Genomic DNA, 19,573 nt, shown 5'->3' on the forward strand with positions numbered 1-19,573 from the left:
GTTATTTCAGGTGTCAGGTTGTACTGAGGAGCTTAAGGAAGTCCTCTGGGTATCTTAAATGTGGGAAGTCCTCTGTTCTTTATTAAAGCTCTGTTATTAAATATGGAGCCTTTAAACAGATAACAGATAAAAAGCGAGGACTTACTTTGATCCGACTAAATGATGATGATGGTGGTTATTATTTTTTTTCTCAGTGCATTGGAAATGCAAGTTCTCTTCCATTCTTTAAGCAGTCCTGTTGTTTTTGATGATCCATTCCACTCAAAGGCTTAATACAGTAAGATTTGAAATATTTGTAGTGAACTTGTGTAGCTATTTGATTCCTTTTTCTGAACATGGTGATCAGTAGCCATAAATTTTCACAACCTGAATCAATAAGGTTCTGTTGGTGGAACTTTGTGTGCAGATTTGTGTAATACATGCTGTTCCTTGCCATCTTCAATTTAAGCAGGATTTTGTGTAAAGCCAAACTTCTTAGAATAATAGCAGCAATCCCAGGGGACATGAAAGAAAGTATCTTGGGAACAGAGGTAGACCTGTGTTTTTGATTTTGTTTTCAAATGAAAACCAGTTCTGTAGTTGTAGTTGCCAGGAAACATTCAACACCAAAACCAAGTCAATCCAGTAACACACTGTCTGCTTGAGCTGTCAGAGAGCTTAAAACAATAGCTCTGAGGTATGAACTGACCCATTCTTAAAACTGTGCCAGTAGTCATCATAGAATCATGGAATCATTAGGCTGGAGTAGACCTCTAAGATCATCAAGTCCAACCGTTGACCTAACACCACCATGCGCACTAAACCATGTCTAGAAGCACTACATCAACACGTTTTTTGAACACCTCCAAGGCTGGTGACTCCACCACTTCCCTCGGCAGCCTGTCCCAATGCTGGATAACCCTTTCGGTAAAGAAATTTATCCTCTTGTCCAATCTAAACCTCCCTGGCGCAACATAGAAGAATCATTTTGGTTGGAAAAGACCTTTAAGATCATCAGGTCCAACCGTTATCCTAACACTACCAAGCCCACCACTAAACCAGGACCCTGAGCACCACATGGGTGCGTCTTTGAACACCTCCAGGGATAGTGACTCCACCACCTCCCTGGGCAGCCTGTTCCAATGTCTGACCACTCTTTCAGTAAAGAAAATTTTCCTCATGTCCAACCTAAACCTCCCCTGGCACAACTTGAGGACATTTCCTCTTGTCCTATGGCTTGTCACTTGGGACAAGAGACCGACCCCACCTCACTCCAGCCTCCTTTCAGGCAGTTGCAGAGAGCAGTAAGGTCTCCCCTCAGCCTCCTCTTCTCCAGACTAAACCACCCCAGCTCCCTCAGCTGCTCCCCATCAGACCTGTTCTCCAGAGCCCTCACCAGCTTCGCTGCCCTTCTCTGGACACGCTCCAGCACCTCCGTGTCTGTCTTGTCCTGAGGGGCCCAAAACTGCACCCAGCATTCGAGGGGCGGCCTCACCAGTGCCCAGTACAGGGGCACGATCCCCTCCCTGCTCCTGCTGGCCACACCATGGCTGACACAGGCCAGGATGCTGTTGGCCGCCTTGCCCACCTGGGCACACTGCCGGCTCACGTTCAGCTGCCTGTCGACCAGCACCCCCAGGTCCCTCTCTGCCGGGCAGCTTCCCAGCCACTCCTCCCCAGCCTGTAGCGCTGCTGGGGGTTGTTGTGGCCGAAGTGCAGGACCCGGCACTTGACCTTGTTGCAACTCGTGGAACTGGCCTTGGCCCAGCAATCCAGCCTGTCCAGATCCCTCTGTAGAGCTTCCCTGCCCTCCAGCAGATCGACACTCCCACCCAAGGTGGTGTCATCTGCAAGCTCCCTGCGGGAGCACTCGATCCCCTCATCCAGCTCATCCATCAAGATGTGACACCAGAGCGGTCCCAATGCTGAGCCCTGGGGGACACCCCTTGTGACCGGCCGCCAGCTGGATTGAACTCCCTTCACCACCACTCTCTGTGCTTGGCCATCCAGCCAGTTTTTAGCCCAGCTTGGAGTGATGATCGGAAATGTCCGAGTACTTTACTGTGTCACTGTTCATTGAGATAGAAAGTAGGACCATATCTATATACATCTTGCATTCTGAAAAATGTAGAGCCCTGACAGGCTGATAGAGTCAATAAAATGAGTAAAAGAACAGGTGTAGGTGGATATTAAATTAAACAGCTGCAAAGTCTTAGATTTGGAATTGTTTTTTCTGAAGTAAGTATTGTAAAACTTTAGACTTACTGCTATAATTATTGTCAGTTCAGGATGCTTCAGTTGCAGGGCGTACACATGTTAATTGGTGATGTTTAATAGTATTTATTGCCTTGAAGAAAAACTACCTTCACTTACCTTTTCTTTTGCTTCTTTGTTGTTGGGCTTAAGGTTAACTGTGATTGGATGGCTTGAACACTTGTCAGAATACCTTTGTGTAGAAACTGGAGTCAAATAAAAAAATCCAAAGCCAACTGAAAGACTAGACAAGGTCATAGGCTTTGAGCAGGGAGGTTGGACTAGATGGTCTCCAGAAGTTCCTTCCAACCTCGACTGTTCTGTCAATCTGTTCTGTGACAGAATAACTGCATTTAATAAACCTGCCTTAACATAGGTTTATCCCAGTAATTTGTATTTCAGACTTTGTTCCTTGTTTTGTTGAAATTTTTTAACTCATTCTGTTTGTGATAAGTAGAGACACGGACAATTTAAAGTGTCAAAATCCAATGCGAATTTTATTATATTAGCAAGAGAACAAGAGCAAAGGCAGCGCTGGGCGGCCGGGGAGTCTGCGCTCCGCCAACGGCTCGCGCCTTCCCGCCTCGTGTAAGCACATTATATACAGTCTCATTTCCTGCATTCGCGATGTCGCAATCAGGGCGATACTCTGCGCATGTTCCTTCTGTTGCTGGGGGGTCTTTCTCTGCCTCCTGGTGGTCATAAGGATGAAGGCTGAAGGTCTTCCTCGTTGCCCTGTGGGTGGACTTATGCAAGAATGTGACTACTCAACCCCCTCAGCTGCGGGTCCTGTTTACTTTGCCGGATGTCCTTCGGTTGGGCTATCAAGCCTTGGGGGCACATAAATCTTCCATCCATACCTTCCCATACAGGTTTAATGAACAAAGCACAATATGTTACTTATTACACCGACCGTCCACCTTCATGTCTCTGCTGATAACAGCAAAGGAAGAGGTAGATACTGGGGCAATTTGAGAGAGGACCCCCTCCCCAAAAGGAAGGCAATCCTAAATACACCCCAAGCTTTAGGGAGCCAGCCCAGAACAGCAGAAAATAAAGTTAAAATGAACTCTTTCGCATTCCGCCAGCCCCCAGCCGGCAGCACACCGAGCGCCTCGGGGCTCCGGTGGGAAGGGAAGACAAAGAGCGGGATAAAAGAAAATGGATGCGTCCCCGGGGTGCTGGGCAGCGTCCCGGGTGCCTCGTCCCCGCAGCTCCCCCCGCCCGGACTCCAGACCTCGGCGCCGTTACCTGCTGCCCCGCACCGGGGCTGGCGCCGCCAGGGCGGCCGGGACGCCGCGGGCCCCCCCCGGGCCCGGCGGGCTGAGGTAGTGCGGGCCGAGCGCCCCCCCCACAGCCCCCCCCATCTCCACGAGCCGAGGTGGTGCGGCCCGCGTTCCCCCCCCCCTCCACGGGCTGAGGTGGTGCGGCCCGGAGCGCTCACGTGACCGGGTGTTGCTGCGTCGCCTGGCAACGGGAACACGGGAACATGGCGCAGACGGCGGCGGGTGAGTGCGGGGCTGGGCCGCGGCCGGGCCTTGAACCGCCCGGCCCTCGGCCGCCCGGCCTCCCCGGCCCCGCGGGTGCCCGTGCCCAGCCCCGCGGCGGCCTGCAGCTGGCAGGCCCCGGGGAGCCGGGCTGGTTCTCACTCTTCCCTCCGCTCTGGTTGCAGGCACAGGCCATCCCCAGCCCAGCAATATGGAGGAGGCCGCCGGTGCCGCAGCAGAGGGCTCTGGGGTGGAATCCGGCTCCGCTGCGCGGGATATCGTCCGAGTTCCGTCACCTCTTGCTATGGAGGTGATTTCCTTCAGAACGTTCGCGGGGCAGCATGATGTTCCTACGCTCTCCTTGCAGAGTGATGGCTTCGTGGAAGCAGTTTCGATAGGGAGAAGTAAAACAAGGGAGCGGTTGTTGAAGTCTTGCCCTGCCTATTAAAAAAACCAAGTTAAATGTAGTTGTAGTTCTGTGTGTCAGCAGCGTCCTGAAGCATGTGCTTCTCACTCAGCTCCCAGATGGCTGTAGGCATGTTAAACGGGAGGTTGCCCCCATCTCACAGACACACGTACGGGGGCTGTGTTCGAGGTTGGTGGTGCTAAGTTTTTTTTGTCTGTTGGTACTGCACGATATTTGAATTTGGCAAATGATGGTACGGGATAAAACGGTGTCTCTTTAAAAAGAAGATAATAGTTTGGCTACGTGTAGCACCAGCTGGAGGACTAAAATCCCTAAGGGCATTTTTTTAAAAAATAGACGTGAGCCAGAGACACATCTGAAATTAAAAGTGGTGTGTAGAATTTTTGTCAGGATCTTTACCGTCTTCATGCTGCCTGGGTGACTGTTTTTGTGAACGAGATTAAACTTCAAAATTAAACTCCCATGACAAAAAGCAGTTGTTACAGCACCGTAGCATGAGCATTAAACCAAATGCACAACCTGCTGTAACGCTGCTATTCTGCTTTTTGCCTGTGTGTGTGCTAGGCAGTAGAGGCGGAGAATGGGAGCGACAGTGAAGAAGAAGGGTCCGTTCCTCTGCAGGACCAAAAAGAGACATTTCCCCCAGCAGAAAGAGGAGCTACAGAGCTGTTTGTTAGTTCTGCAGAGGTGAGACACTAATAACACACACAATCTTATTCACAGAAGGCATGGCCGGTATTTGTAACTTCAAATTCTCCTGGGGCGGTTTTGTTGCTGCCAACACAAACCCGACCAGAACTGAACAGAGAGAAGCTAACTGGTCAGGCACAAAGTCTACAAAAGCTGTGACAGAGCTGGAGAGGTTCCTCTGTCGTGCTGCATGTGGGTAAAGGTGGTTTTTGAATCGGCAGAGGCACAGCTTTGCCAGTGTATCTGTGGGCTGAGTTTAGAACAAGGCCCTCTTGCCGATTCTGTGTCTGCATCGTTCTTGTCTCGTGATGACAGAAACAAGCAGATTGTCAGGGCAGACTGAAAAGCTGTTTCAGGTGGTGGATTTTACGTTTCAGAAAAAATCCCCTGAGACTTTCTTGGACAAAGTCGAATTAGACAGTTGTCCTCCTGCGTTGGGTGACATGGAGCAGCCAGTAACCGAGAGAGAAAACCCTCCCCTTCCTTCAGGAGCTCCTCAGCAGGTGTCTGCGTGGTCAGCGGAGCGGAACAGCTGCACAGAGTCAGGTATCCTTCAGTCCCTTGCTAACAGTACAACACTCCATACCACCCGTCAAGCACAGTTTCTAGTTTTCTCCCTTTCTCGTCATTGTTAGTCCAACTGGAGGCACAACGCTTTAAAATCTAAGCATTTTCTTTGTCTTTTTCTTCTCTTTTTTTTTTTTTCTTTTTCTTGGGGGGTGGGGTCCAGGTGACATTGGAGAACCCATTTCTCTCTGCTCAGAGACTGCCTTTGAGCAGTTGGATCAGCTCACCAGTGAGCATGGTGACCAAAGGCGGGAACAGGCATGCCAGCAGCGTGGAGCTGAGGGGCACGAAACGAGTGGAAGAAGTGAAGAAACCGTAGAAGAAACAGAGCTGGTTGTCTTGGATCTAGAACATGTGAGAAGTCCTCCAATCTTGTCGTTCTTCTTCGCAGACCTGCTGGTTTTATTTGTATGAAATACACAAGGTAGATTGTCAGCAGCGGCTCAGCCATAGGCTGAAACCACGTGTTTAAAACAGGCTTTTGCAGAAGTACTGACTCCTGAGCGTGTCTGCTCCCTCAGGGTTAACCCCAAACGGGAGGCTCAGGAGGGAGCCGTGTAGTGGGTAAATCTGATACTCCTCAGTGCTCCTGAAAGAGAAGTACTGTCAGCAAGAGCGAGGGGATGGGCTCTCAGAGGCAGCTCTTCTGATGTGTTTCTGACTTTCAGATATCCTCAGTAGTGGCTTTCTGCTGTCAACAAATACCCACTATGTAACTCCTCTCACTCGTTACAGTGAGCGTAGCTAAAGTAAGAATGCAAGGGTCTGTGGCAGAAAATACGCTGTGTTATTTAACAGCGGGGGCAGCAGTAAGGTTTCTTCATAATTTCTTTACACAAGTACGTTGACTTGTATCAATGTCATACTTCTTGAAAGCCTCTGATGAGAAGATTCCAGGCTGCCCTGAAGAGTCACCTCACTAAGCAGATGGAAAAAGTGAGCCTAGAGCTTCAGGAACTGGTACGTGGCATTCTTACTTTGCCTTCCCGCAGCAGCCCACCCCTGCCCGAGCTGAAGCCAGGTAACTGGTTTCCTCTTGTGTTTGCAGAGGGCAGCAGCGAAGAAGGGGCAAGCAGAGAGGGAAGAGCTTGGGCTGGTTCTTTACGGAGCGCAGCAGCAGCTGGCCCGCCTGCAGCTGGAACTGGAGAAGAGCCACGACCGCCGTTCTCAGGTGGCCGCAGCACGTCAGCAGCTGGAGGAGGAGCTGGAGGGCCTCAGGCTTACTTACAAGCAAATGTGTCAGAACACACACGATGAACGCCAGAAAGGTGACCGAGGCAGCCCTTGCCAGGTTTCCTGGCTCTAGTACTGTGTGGAGAAAGGGATTTATTTGAATCCAAGTCAAGCATTGGGTTGAAAAATACAGTAACATTGATCAGGAATAAGGCACTCGCTGAAACCTTTCACAGGTATTCCTGGTTGTTTCTAAGACCGTGTGGCTACCTTGTACTTCTAAGAAGGTCTTTAGGACTAAAACTGTTCCGGGCAGATGGGCTGCTCTGTGACTTAGAAGGAGGAAGATGCTGTCGCTCTGTTACGTTTGCCTGTGTCTCTGTAAGGGTGTGACGAGATCGCAAAGGTCGTGGGTCGTGAGGGGCACGCGGGAGCCTGAGAGTGCCATCCGCGTGGGAACCCGTCCCAGCCAAAGAAATGGACTTGACTCATGCTGGTTGTGCTGCAGGCCTGTGGGTAGGGGACAGGAAAACAACTGTGATGGCGAGGGTAGCTCAGCGTAGGATAAACTGCCTAGAAAGGTTTGGCAGGTTGCTGAAAAAAATAGAGAAGCGTTCAACAGACTGAGAAAGAGACAGTTCTGTTTTGGGGCAGAGGAGTGGAGTCACAGCCTCCTGAGGCCGCCCCTTCTTTGATCTCCTGGGCTTCTGAGTGCTGGGAAGCAATGAATTGCTTACCAAGATATTAGCTGTGCTTGTGGAGCTGTACTCCAAAGCCGATGCAAATTCACATTTCAGGGGGGCTGATTTGGCTGGTCAGTGTGCGAATTTGGCTTTGGGTGTTTCTGTGTTTCTTTCCCTTTTACCTCTGTTTAAAGTGTGTCTTACAAACGTACTTTTCTGTAAATATTTTTCCCCCTGCCTCCCCAGTCTCTGCAATGCAGACCCAGGTTGAAAACTTGGCCTTGCACCTCTTCTACGTGCAGAACACGGCCCATATGCACCATAATATTTTACTAACGAAACGGTCGACAAAGAGGGCTGAGCTGGAGAAGGCCCAAGCTGACGTGGAAAAGAAAAAACAGGTATCACGTAAAACTCTCTTCTTTCAAATAAATAAATGAATTCAGGTGACAGCTAGCGGCGAGTCTCGGAGGACGTGCTGCCTTGGCAGAAGGAAGGCTGTAGTGAATATACAGACACCATGGAAGGTGCGTGGGGATATTTTCCCCAAATAATTGAAAATGAGAAGAATCCCCACCACCAAGATAGTGGCATGTACTGAACAGAATTTTTTTATGAGCCTTATAATAGGAAGTAGTAATCAGTAGTGATCACTCTTCACGCAGGCAACGGGGGTGTGGGGGCAGAAAGATATTTAGCAAAGAAGTATCATATGTTGAAGTCTGGAGAATTGCTCTGAGTCCCAAGGAAGAGCGAACTTGGAAGGTGAACTGAGCGGTCGGTGTGCTGGAGCTCCCTCTGCTGCCTCCTGCTTGCAGCAGGACACCAACTAATTACTGTTGATGCAGAATTGCGGGCAAACGGTTGAGATGGAATGGGTTTAGATGGTTTTTAACAAAGGATTTTAAACCATAAATTATCAAGATTCCCAGCTGCTGGAGAGGTGGCGCAATGTAACCCATGCTGGCAGGGATGACTGCTGCTTCAGATCTGAAGGACCAATTTCCTACTGTGGGTGGAACGATAAAAACCAGCAAAGAAGGTTTTGTTCTCTTGAAAATTGTCACTGCTGCATTCAGGAGTCGTTTGGATAGGAATGGAAGAGTTTCAGTAGGAATCAAAGCTAACTGAATTCATTTTCAGCCCAAGTTATTGCTGTAGAATTTAGTTGGTTAAGCCTGAGATTATGTTACTCATCCTGAGCTGTTTGGCTCTGCCTCTCTAGGATCTTCTGGTAGACCGCTTGACCCGGAAAGCCTACGAGCTGCAGGAACAGATTGCTCTGTTCGAAGCTCAGTTTGTGGCTCAGGCAGAGGACACAAAAGTAACTCGGCAAGCAGCAAATGAGGTAGGAGAATGCTTTTTTTTTGCTTCTGGTTAATATTTCCCTCTGGAAGGACCGACCCCGTTGGCTCATGCTCACGTGGTAGCTACAGTGTAGGACAGAGTTGTATGATCAGTTCCTGTTTGGAGGAATGAAGACTTTTTTGTTTTGGTTTGGTTTGGTTTGTTTTTCCCTTTGTCCTCAAGAATTGCCTATAAATCACTTCCTCCCCCACCCTCTCTGCATTTTTTTCCTTGCAGACCTATGCTCTGTGGTCGGGGGTGACCATAAACCAGAGGCACGTTAGCTGAAGCTGTTCCTGCCCAGCGTATTATGAACACACACCAAAAAAAAGGCATTGTAACGTGAATTTGGTTTCCCAGCCTAGTATAGATTTATCCTGTCTACAAATCCTCTCTCTCCCAGGCTTGTATGGAGGTTCAGGCTATTAACATGGAGAAAAAGCGACTGATGAACCACTGGAATAGCAGCTTGGCGGGAATGAAGCAGAGAGATGAGGCCTATATCGCCACCCAAGCGCTGCTGAGGTACGGTATCTGAGAACAGTCCCAGGAGAGACCTCACACGGGTTGGACGGGAGGGATGCTGAAAGGGGCAGTGCGTCTCCAGTTTATTGCTGCGCGTGCAGGATATGTCAAGCAGAACAAGTTTGCTGCTCTGAAGCACGTAGTAAGGTTAAAGGATAGGAAGCACAGTTCTTCGTCACTATTCTGTATCCAAAACACAACTCTCCCCCCAAATGTGTGGGGTTTTTAAAGCTGTTTAGAGTTTTTCTGTTCATATTTTAGTCCTTTAGAAGAGTTCCTTCACCTTTGCAACATCTCTCAATCCAAAGAGCTAGACTTCAAGAGGGATTTTACCTGTCGCTCTCAGTTAGGGTTTTGTGATGCCTTCAGAAATCATCAGGAAAACCGTCCTGTTGTTGCCAAAGGAAGCGCTTATTTGCTCTGGAGTCAGCCTGGCTGATTCCCTGCAATGTGCTTTGATGGTGGCATCCTGGTAAGAGTGGGGGGTGGGGACAGGACTGAAAGCGGGAATTAATTTTCCTACGTACGTTTGCTTTTCAGTCTTCTGTCTCCATCCATCTTCTGATGACTCTGCACTGTCACAGCAGGGTGGCCTTTGTAAAGATCTTCCTCCTTGGTCTGTTGTCGCTGCAGTAGCGTGTTTGAAAAGAGGAATTTGTAGATGACTGTTCAGCGCGTGAGTCTACCCCTGTGGTGATTTTCCATCCTCTTTGCCTCTCCAGCAAGTACAGACATGACCTCAAGTCCCTAGAAACGGACATCCATGGCTGTAGGAAGTCAATCAGGAAGGAGGAGGAGAAGAATGAGTTGCTTGTCGCCATCCTGAGCCGTTCACAGAACGATGCCAAGATGACAAAGAAGCTGATTGCCCAGTGCCTTTCCAGGCAGGAGGCCTTGAAGGTGGAATCTGGCACCTACGCTCGCGTTCTCCACGAGACAGAGCAGGCCCTCAACAGGACCAGGATGGTGAGGAGAGTTACTTGGAAGAAGAACCTTTCAAATCAGACACAGATGTTTAATCCCCCTCCCCAAACAGTTGTAGTGACCCTGTCTCCTGTCTTTGCTGCGTTTAGGATCAAGCTGCTTGTCTGAATCAGTTGCTGTCCATCAGTAAGGACATAGAGAAAGGAACTGATGCCAAAGTGCAGATGGAGAACGAAATCATGGCAAAGCTTCAGGACCAGATGGTGTCCAGCAAAGCCACAAAGCACTTCTCGCAGCTGGCTGCAAAGCTCCGTAGGAGAAAAACAGACCTGGTGTGTTATCTCTTCCGTTTGGGAGGGCGGGGGAAGGAAACCGCCCTGAGCGGTGTTTCTCAAGTGTGTTTCGTCCGCGCCTTCGTTCTGCTTTTCAGACCTGAAGTTGAAGGTCTGCTGAGTTTGTGACTTCAGTTTGGTTCTTCCAGTGCTCTTATTGCGGGATTCTGGTGTACGCGAGAGGGTTTGGCCAAAAAGGCCTTGACACATAATGTACTGTTCTTTCTTTACTTAAAAAACGGGACAGAACGATGAATTCTGGGAGTTTTTACCATAAAGTAGTACCAGTTCTTATGTATTGGAGGAAGACAGTGGATATGTAGTACTGCTGTACTCCACATTGAACTAACCTGTATCTCTGTCCGGCATCATGGAATGCGATACAGGCCTGCTCTCGTTCCTGAGTGAGGATTACAGCCCAAGGAGCAATCGAACCAGACCCACAGTTCTTTGTGGCACGATCAGTTGCTCTCTTTGGGAGTGTGTAACTGGAACAGATAGAAAAACGAGAAGATCCAGCGTAGTGTTTGTGGTGTTGAGTTGTGTGGGCTGGCACTAACAAGGCACCCACACCTCTGTATTTCTGCGGGTTACTTCAGCCTGGCCCTGGGATTTTTAAATCGGGGGCATTATCTTGAGCAAGAGGAAGAGTTCCAGGGCTGGCTTCCGTTGTGAGAGAGGGGCCCCCCGCCCCCTTCCCACAGGCACACCAACAAGCGGACACTCGCGTTGTCTCCCATCAGCACCTGCGGTGCACGGCTGGATGTAGCCAGAGAGTCGTGGCCGCTGGCGGCGCGGGGGCAGCAGAAGTCACCCGGCTGCATTCGCGCTGCGCTCAACAGGCACCCGCCTTTCTGGCTGCTGCGGTGGTGGTTCGGTGAGGGACGTGTTTGTCGGGTGTGGTGGAGAATGTCCTGCTCCGGTGAGCCGGGCAGCTGGAGACACCCAGGCAGGGCAGGTAAGTGCAGAGGTGATGAGCGCGGCCTCTTAAAGGCTTTGGGATGTTTGGGCTCCTTCATGCTCTTCAGCAGCCTTATGGCAGAGGTAAATGTTGGTATCTCCGTCAGGAGATGGAGAAACAAAGGTACAGAGTGGGTAAGTGGCTGGCTCGCAGCTTGTGGCACAGACCTGGGAGGAGAATCTAAATCCCCTGACTCCTGTGCCTCGGGAAGCGGGCGTTCCAAATCAATGGGCTGCTGCTGGTGACAGTAATTTGTTTTCTGTCTGTTGGCGTTCCTAGGAGCTGCATTTTTCCAAGGTTGAGAATGATGTGGCCCAGGTTATTCTGAATGGAACTCATACCAGCTGCAGGCTGACAGTTCTCCAAAACACACTTTGTCAGCTGGACAAGGAAGTGAAAAATACCCGTGACCTGATCAGCTGCAGGGAAAGCGAGATTGCAAGGTGCAGTCTCCTGACCGAGAACAGGCAAGCGGTGCTCAGCCAGTACAACAAGAGGTTGGAGAAGATTCTTGCGCGGCAGGGGGTATGTACATTCCCATTTCAGTCCCAGGCTTGATTTTATTCTTTGTGGTGACCACAGGTGCCCCTGATAAATGTAACTGTGTAAGTGCTGAGTAGTTAAAACTTTCAGGCATCAGTATAGAGGTTTAAAAGCTGCACTAGTTAATGTAAATGTTTACGTCTGTCAAACAGCTCTTAGTGCACGGGGGGAGGAGCTGGCATGAGGGAATTGTGAAATGAGGGTGTGCCCAGCACAGATTTCTGCAGGGAGTTGTCTGCGCCTGATGAAAACGTTGAATGACATCAATACTCTGGGAGTAACTAGGGTCTCATCAGAAAACCTGCAAATACTGACAAGGGGCGAATGGAGCAGGCGGGGTGATGTAGATCACTTGGTGCTTGGCCCCATTCAGCTGATAGATACCCAGGTCTGCCCCTGGCACCGTGAGCTGCAAGACCTTTATAGAGCCCAATGCAAGAATGAGTGCTGTGGCAGACTCTTGGACACCCAGATGTGCCTGTTGTAGGAGCTTAGGAGGCCCCTCTCGCCCCAGAGCCTGAGAGCTGTTCGGGCTTCCCTTGCATTTGTTCCCGTGAGGTCAGGAATGATTGGTCCCATCCAGCTCCTGGGAAATAGAGGCACAAAGGAAGTAACAGTATAGCTGAAGTATTCGGTAGGCATCTCAGCAGCTGGACCGGCCTTCTGCAAAAAGTGCTTCAGCAGCTTCTGCCTGATTAATCCCCAACCTTGCCCTCATCCAGGGTCAAGAACTGGGGCCACTGGGAATGGAGATCAACAAGCTGTCCAAGCAGATAGAAGAATATCACTCTGAGGTGATGACGCTACAAAAGCACTGGCTCAATCAGCAGCAAGAGCTGGTCAAGTTAACACACCAACGGGAGGAACAAGTAGCCTCCCTGGACACGTTAAAGAAACGGATCACAGTAATGCAGCAGAAGAAAGTGCGCAGGGAAAGTAGGTCATTCCCCAACTCTTTTTAAAACGTTCAGCTGTGAATGGAGGAAAAAGGGAGCGAGGGCTTACGGACGGGTGAGCCAGACCTTCACCAGAGAATGCGCCGTGCTCCTACGTCCGTGTGAGCAGTAACGCAGGCGGCCCCAGCACTGCTCTGGGGCTACGAGCCAGGCACCTCTGCTGCTCTGCCTGGCGTTATTCCCTGTCCCGACTGATCCCGCTGCCTTAACGGGCCCAACCGAACCGAAGTGGCCGTGTCACGTGCTACACTTCTTAAATAACGTTTGCAAGTAGTTGGTGGGTAAATGTCCCCACCACGATGGCGCTTCCCTTGGCTCAAACCAGCTCTTTTCCACAGCAGTCTCCTTCAAAACCGTATTTGGGTTTTGGGCTTGTGGAAAAACGGTTTGGCTGGGTATGTGGGACGCAGGTGGCTCTGCAGGCAGCGTTGTCTGGTCTGATGGCAGTCTGTCACGCCTTGCCTGTGTTCCACCTGCTGCTTGTGGGAATTTTAAGACTTTTTTTTTTTTTTTTCTGTTCACCTGTAGATGAAATTCAGCAGGAAACAAAAGAGCAGAAAGACATCGAACGTCACATGAGGAACATGTCCAATGACTTGATAAAGCTGAATGTGTTGATCAACAAGAACAGCAGCAGCTTCGAGGAGCTGCAATATGGCAACACGATCACCGAGAACGAGTTTGTGCGCTCTCTCAAGGTACAGACATCTCATTTCCAGGTCTCAGCCTCCCGTGCAGATCGGAGGCAGACAGTGACCGTGTAAATCTTTCTTAGTCTGACCACGTTGTGTTGTCTGACAATGTTATGCTTCCCAAACCTAGGCAGCAGAAAAAGAGTCGGTTGAGATGCAGGAGAAGCACAGTCAGCTGACTGAGGAGAAGGAAAGACTCCTAAACAGCCTGGTGGAAGCAGAGTAGGTACCAGAGAGGTTCTTGCTTTGTGCCACCCTCTTTGAATGTAGGTGTCCATGTCACCTTTCCTCTCTGCTCATCGAACTGAACCAGCAACAGCAAATGTGCTTCTGTCCTTCTCGGAGAAGATGAAAGGAGTTTCATGGATTTTGGGGCGCAGAAGCTGAAAGGTGCTTTAGCTGTCTCTGCAAGCAGCGAGAGCCGTGAGGATGTCGGCTTTAACAGTTCCAGCAGGCTCGTGCTGGACGTTGCTGAGATCTGTATGGGGTGACTCTGCCTGCGCTCTCCTCCGCCAGTCACTCGGAGCGAGCGTGCTGCGCTGGGCAGCTCACTGGGGTCCACCAGCACCCAGCAGCCTGGGCACGCTTGTTGTTAGTCACCGTGCCACCACCGTGCCACGTTGTGGATGGCGGAGCTCCCTGTCTGGTTCCACGCTGCTCCTGGCTGCCCTTTTACGTGTCCCATGTGCAAACCCTCAGGTTCTGCTGCACCTTCAGCTCCATGTTCAGGACTGAGCTCGGGAGCGTGCTGCCACGCGTGCACAGGGAGCGAGCGTCCTCTCGGGCGCTGACAAAGGTGCCGCTTTCCCTTTCTGTCACTGAAGGCATCAAATCCTGCTGTGGGAGAAGAAGATCCAGCTGACGAGAGAGATGCGTGCGGCGGTGGAGTCTGAGTCAGGGCACGGCGAGCTCCACGCCATGAGAACAGAGATTCACAGGATGCAGGTGAGCCCCGGGGGAGGAGCACTGGGGAGGGGAAGCTGCACACGATGGATTCAGCTTCGGTGTTGCTGAAGGCAGGAGATGAGAAACGGGCTGGGGAAGCAGCATTGCCAGGCCACAGCAATGTTGGAAATCGTACACCCTCCAGCTGGGCCAAATGAAATACATCCAGCGTGCGTGCTCTTCGTGCCTTCCTTGCGCCTGCCGTGTAATGGGCTGCAGCAGAGTCTAGAGACACCTGAGCAATCTATTTAAAACATAATATGTTTGCCACCTTATGCCGTGACCCCAATTTATAAGCAAAGGAATGTTGATGACTAAATATTGCATCATCTTAATCACTGGTTAGGGAAGCCTTCTGTCTTCTGGCAAAGCAACTCTTCCCTTTTGTTCCCAGGTTACTTTACTCTTCTGCTTTTCCTATTGCTAAGGAGTTCCAGTGAAACCTTTTGAAGATTACTTTAGACGAGTTGATAATCCAGCCCTTTGCTTTCCAGATCCACACAGGGCAAGCCGGGTTTGGGTTTAGAGCAAATTTGGCTTGCCAACGCTCACGTGTCACGTATGTCTGGTTTATGTGGAGGGGATGTGCCGCACAGAATCGGTTCGGTGCCGTTTGTGAACATTGGTTACTTTCAGCCTATTTCATATCTTGACACACGGCAGGTCCGCTATGGCCAGCTGATGAAGCAGCAGGAGAAGATGATTCGTGATATGGAGGCATCTGTTTCTCGCAGAGAGGTGATAGCGCTTTGTGGAGAGGGTCAGAACAAAAGAGACAAGAAGCTTGTCCCCAACAGTGTCTTCCACTGCAAGAAACAGGAGCTGAGAAAGAAGATCAGCAAAGCCCAGAAGGTGAGCGAGCAGAGCAGGGCTGCAGGAGTTCACCGGGGCTGTAAGGAGCACCAGGGTGGGCTGAGCACAGACACGCGGGGTGTCGGGACACAGACGGGACAGGCTTTGGAGGCTCCTTAAAAAACCCCACAGGAGAGTTCTGGGGAGATGGCTGGGAGTGCAGCTGGACGAAGAACCACACTCTGCCCTTTCCTTCTCTTCCGTTTGCCAGAACGTTCAGGACTGCAACGCAACCCTCCTGGAGCTGGAGAGCGCCCAGGCGTCCCTCGGTGCCGCCTTCTTGGAAAAGCAGCGAGAACTGCGCAGGCTGGGGGCTGAGTGCGACGGCCTCGATGCAGACGCAGAAGCTCGTCGGAACAGGAAGCGACGGGTGAGCGGCTCCGCTCCCTGGAGCTCGCGAGCCCGACGGGACCGGCTGCTTTCTCCTGGTGCCGGCTCCCCATCTCCCTGTCTCGCCACCATCCTGAACTGAGTGTGCTTGGCATTTTAGCGGCACTTTAAGTTAACTGAGCACACCTTGAGGGCTCATGGGGGTCCTGAATTGGGGCTGCAGTTGTACTCTTAGCGAGGCAGCATTCACCTGGAGACATCAGCCTGAAGGACATGGTTTGTGTCTTGAAAATACCCGGTCACAGCTCTCCTCTGTGAGCGCTTTCTGGCTGCTCATATGTTACAGATTTGAGAGCCAGCTGAAGGTCTTGAATGGCCTCCTGCAAAGGTTGTAAGTTGGTCAAACTCTGTCCTGGCGAGGGTTGCCCTGTGCATGCAGGTATTTCTCTGGTTTATGGAATTCTGTGATGAACATTTAATTTTTTTTTTTTTTTTTCTATTAGCTGACGTGTGGATGTGGTGCTTAGGGACACGGTTTAATGGTGGACTTGGCAGCGTTAGGTTCATGGTTGGACTCAATGATCTTAAAGGTCTCTTCCAACCTAACCACTTCTCTGGCTGTACCCGTTAGCAGCTGTTCTGCCGCTACAAGGGGGACTTCATAGCCCTGTCCCTCTTCAGAAGCCCTTCCCTTTCAGAATGTGATGGTTCCAGTACCGGTGACAAAAGTCACCTGCCTTTCTTAGTGCTTTTCTCTCTGCGGCCTGCTGTCAAAGCAATTTCTGTTGTTGCTTTCCTCAGAACCTTTTGGAGATCGTGTCCTACCAGACTCGCCGGAAGCACCTGCAGGCGCTGAAGGAAGGGACGTACGCTCCCCTGTGCCGCACGGAGCAAGCCTGGAGAAATGAGCACCAGAAACTGCGCCACCGGCTCCAGACCATCGATGCCATCGTCCAGCAGATCCAGCAGGACCATCCCCAGCACTACCGGACTCTCCAGTGGCTCAGACAGTGCTTGGGCTCCAGGCTGGGCTCGCAGGAAGCCTGACTGCCACCAACCCCATCCATGTAACCCTCAGCTCTTGTTCTGCTGGAGCCTGCAGGCTTTGTAAATAAACAAATATCTAAAAACTAAGTCTGTGTAGCAGGTAGTGGTCACCAAAGCTGTAGCAGTGCAACTGATTTTTGTTTCCTTGGCTGCACAAGGGTGGCTTCATCCCTCCCCCTGGCCTGGGGCGCTGGGGGCAGCCGCCCCCTTCCCCTCCGGGCCCCCCCTCTCTCACCGCCTTTCCCTGCAGCTCCGGGAGGCGGAAGGCCCCGGCCCCGGCGGGGGAAGGCGCCCGCCCGCTCCCGGGGCCGGTCCCGCCCCGCAGACGCCTCCGTGCCGTGGGGCCGGTCCCGCCGCGCCTGCTGGGAGGCCGGGCCGGGCCGGCGGGGCCATGGCGGGGCCGGGGCTCCCGGCCGCGCTGCTGCTGCTGCTGCTGGCGCTGCTGGGCTCCGCCGCGGCGGGCAGCCCCGGGGCCGCCGGCTGCCAGGTGCCCCCGGGCGAACGCTTCGACTGCGGCCCCGAGCGGCTGCTGTCGCGGGCGGACTGCGAGGAGCGGGGCTGCTGCTACGCACCCGCCGGCTCCGGCTCCAGCCCCGGCTCCGGCTCCAGCCCCGGCCCGCCCTGGTGCTTCTTCCCCAGCGGCTACCGGAGCTACCGGGCGGAGAACCTGACGGCCACCGCCACCGGCTCCGCCACCCGGCTCCGCCGCGTCGCCGCCAGCTTCCTGCCGGGGGCCGTGGGCAGCTGGCGGCTGGACGTGGCGCTGGAGACCCCCACCTGCCTCCGCTTCACGGTGCGAGCCGGCCCCGGGACCGGTGCCCCGGTGCTCCGGCCCCCCCCGCTGACACCCCCCCCCCTCCCTTCTGTCCCCGCAGCTGCGGGACCCGGCCCGGCAGCGGTACGAGGTGCCCCTGGCCACGCCGCGGGCGAGCGGCCGAGCCGCCTCCCCGCTCTACGGGCTGCAGATCAACCAGGATCCCTTCGGCCTCGTCGTCTGCCGGCAGCGCGACGGGCAGGTCCTGTAAGTGCCCGTCCTGCCCCGAGCCTTCCCGAAGGGATTCGGTCTGGAAGCGGGTCCTGGCCCCAACCCCAGCGGTGCGTGGGACGGAGCAGGGATGCGGCAGGGGATGGCGGTGACAGCAGCGGGGTGGCGGTCAGCGGCTGCGGGGGCTTTGCTTTGAGCCCCTCTGCGGTTCGGTGCCTGGGAAGGGAAGCAGGAGTCTCAGAGATCAGTCGAAACCCGGCTGCTGGGCACCGCTGGGGCTGTTTGCCGGAGTCTCCCTTTCTCTCCAACAGGCCGAACACCATCGTCGCGCCCCTCTTCTTCGCAGACCAGTTCCTGCAGGTCTCCACCTCTTTGCCCTCCCATTTCATTTCTGGGCTGGGGGAGCACCAGACGCCGCTGGTCCTCGACACGGCGTGGACCAGGGTCACCCTCTGGAATCGGGATATGGCGCCTGTGGTACGGAGCGGGGCTGAGGGAGAGGGAGGTGGCTCATCTGCACCTGTGGGGGTGGCCCTGCAACCTCTGACATCTTGTTTGGGGCTGGGGAAAGGCATCCGTGGCTGTGGAGCTCTGGGACCTGGCCTCAGCCCTGGGCAAGCCCGTGGGACCGTTGTCCCCAAGTCAGGCTTTGTCCCCCCTGGGGCTCTTGTTTGGCTCAGAAGCCGCTTTCCCTGACACGGTCCAGGGCTCTTGTTTGGGGCAGAGCTCTGCTGACTCAGGCAGTGTCTGGGGCTGCAAGCCCTGGCTTTGCACCCCGAGCCGTGACGGTGCTTCTGGCCAGTGGCAGGCAGGTGGGTGGGTGGGTGCTGTGCTGGGGCCTCCAACGGAGCCTCACCCGCACTGCGCTGTGCTCTACTCCAGCCCCAGGTCAACCTCTACGGCTCCCACCCTTTCTACCTGGTGATGGAGGACAGCGGTTCGGCTCACGGCGTCTTTCTGCTGAACAGCAACACGATGGGTGAGTCCCATGGAGGTGCTGGGCATGGGCTTGGCCCACGTCCCCATCCTCAGCTTGTTCCTCCGGCGCTCGTGCTTCGCCAGATGTGCTCCTGCAGCCCAGCCCGGCCCTGACCTGGCGCACGACGGGCGGGATCCTGGACTTCTACGTCTTCCTGGGCCCTGACCCCAAGAGCGTGGTGCGGCAGTACCTGGACGTCATCGGTAGGGCCGAGCCACGGGCGGGGGGCACGGGTGCTCCTGGGATGGCTCTGCCGGGATGCTGCGTGGCCCATCTGAGGTGAGGGCTGGGGCTGCCCCTGAGGTGAGCGAGGCCCTTGGGTGGGTGACGAGGTGTCTTCTGCCTGCTGGCTGCCCGGGGGTGGTGGGTGGGAGCTCCAAGCCGGAGCCGGGCCGGCTGGGGCATCCCCGGGGGTGACCTGAGGGCTGGGCAGGGGAAGGAGAAGGAGACAGATCCCCCGGCACAGGCACTGGGCACCCCGACTTCCAGAGCCCCCCTGATCCCCCCCAGCCCTGCTCCCCCCCCTGCAGCTGCCCCGTCCCCAGCCCCTCCCCTGAGGCCTGTCCCGCAGCCCCAGGCTGCCCCACGGCCTGTCCTGGCAGCGGCGAGCGGGGCCTCGGGCAGGCCCAGGGCTCTGTTAGCACAGTGGGGAAGGAGCGGTGTCTGCAGGAGCGGCTGCAGCAGGAGGGGCTCCAGCCTGGGGCCGGCTGTGACAGTCAGGGTTCTTTCCCTCTGCCAGAGGCCGTGCCAGGGCTCGGTGGTCTGTTCCTGCCCTGGGGATGTCGTCAGCTGCATCCAGCTCAGGCTGAAGCTGAGGAGATGGGCAAAAGGAAAAGCAGCCGGAGAAGGACACGAAGGGGATCCGGCTGCTAGCTGCCCCCAGCTGCAGACAAGAG

General features: G+C 53.6%; 1 protein-coding gene across 1 annotated transcript; it reads left to right on the forward strand.

The window, feature by feature from the left end:
* Positions 1-3,930: 3,930 nt before the first annotated feature.
* Positions 3,931-16,800, forward strand: LOC147412725 (coiled-coil domain-containing protein 40-like). The gene is made up of 18 exons (XM_086481084.1): positions 3,931-4,029; positions 5,214-5,382; positions 5,567-5,757; positions 6,280-6,363; positions 6,452-6,671; positions 7,506-7,660; positions 8,485-8,607; positions 9,010-9,131; positions 9,854-10,097; positions 10,205-10,387; positions 11,628-11,873; positions 12,614-12,827; positions 13,376-13,545; positions 13,670-13,761; positions 14,364-14,484; positions 15,148-15,336; positions 15,548-15,706; positions 16,468-16,800. The coding sequence occupies exons 1-18, from the start codon at positions 3,931-3,933 to the stop codon at positions 16,711-16,713; spliced, it is 3,027 nt and encodes a 1,008-aa protein (XP_086337210.1). The 3' UTR covers positions 16,714-16,800.
* Positions 16,801-19,573: the final 2,773 nt, after the last annotated feature.

The sequence above is a fragment of the Leptosomus discolor genome, unplaced genomic scaffold (assembly GCF_034619465.1).
Source record: "Leptosomus discolor isolate bLepDis1 unplaced genomic scaffold, bLepDis1.hap2 HAP2_SCAFFOLD_54, whole genome shotgun sequence".
NCBI lineage: Eukaryota > Metazoa > Chordata > Aves > Leptosomiformes > Leptosomidae > Leptosomus > Leptosomus discolor.

Excerpts from the sequence above, each read along its gene's own strand:
- LOC147412725 (XM_086481084.1), top strand. The coding sequence starts at position 3,931 with ATGGAGGAGGCCGCCGGTGCCGCAGCAGAGGGCTCTGGGGTGGAATCC. Across the intron at positions 6,364-6,451 it reads GCCTAGAGCTTCAGGAACTG|AGGGCAGCAGCGAAGAAGGG; the intron begins GTACGTGGCATT and ends TTGTGTTTGCAG. Across the intron at positions 12,828-13,375 it reads GAAGAAAGTGCGCAGGGAAA|ATGAAATTCAGCAGGAAACA; the intron begins GTAGGTCATTCC and ends GTTCACCTGTAG.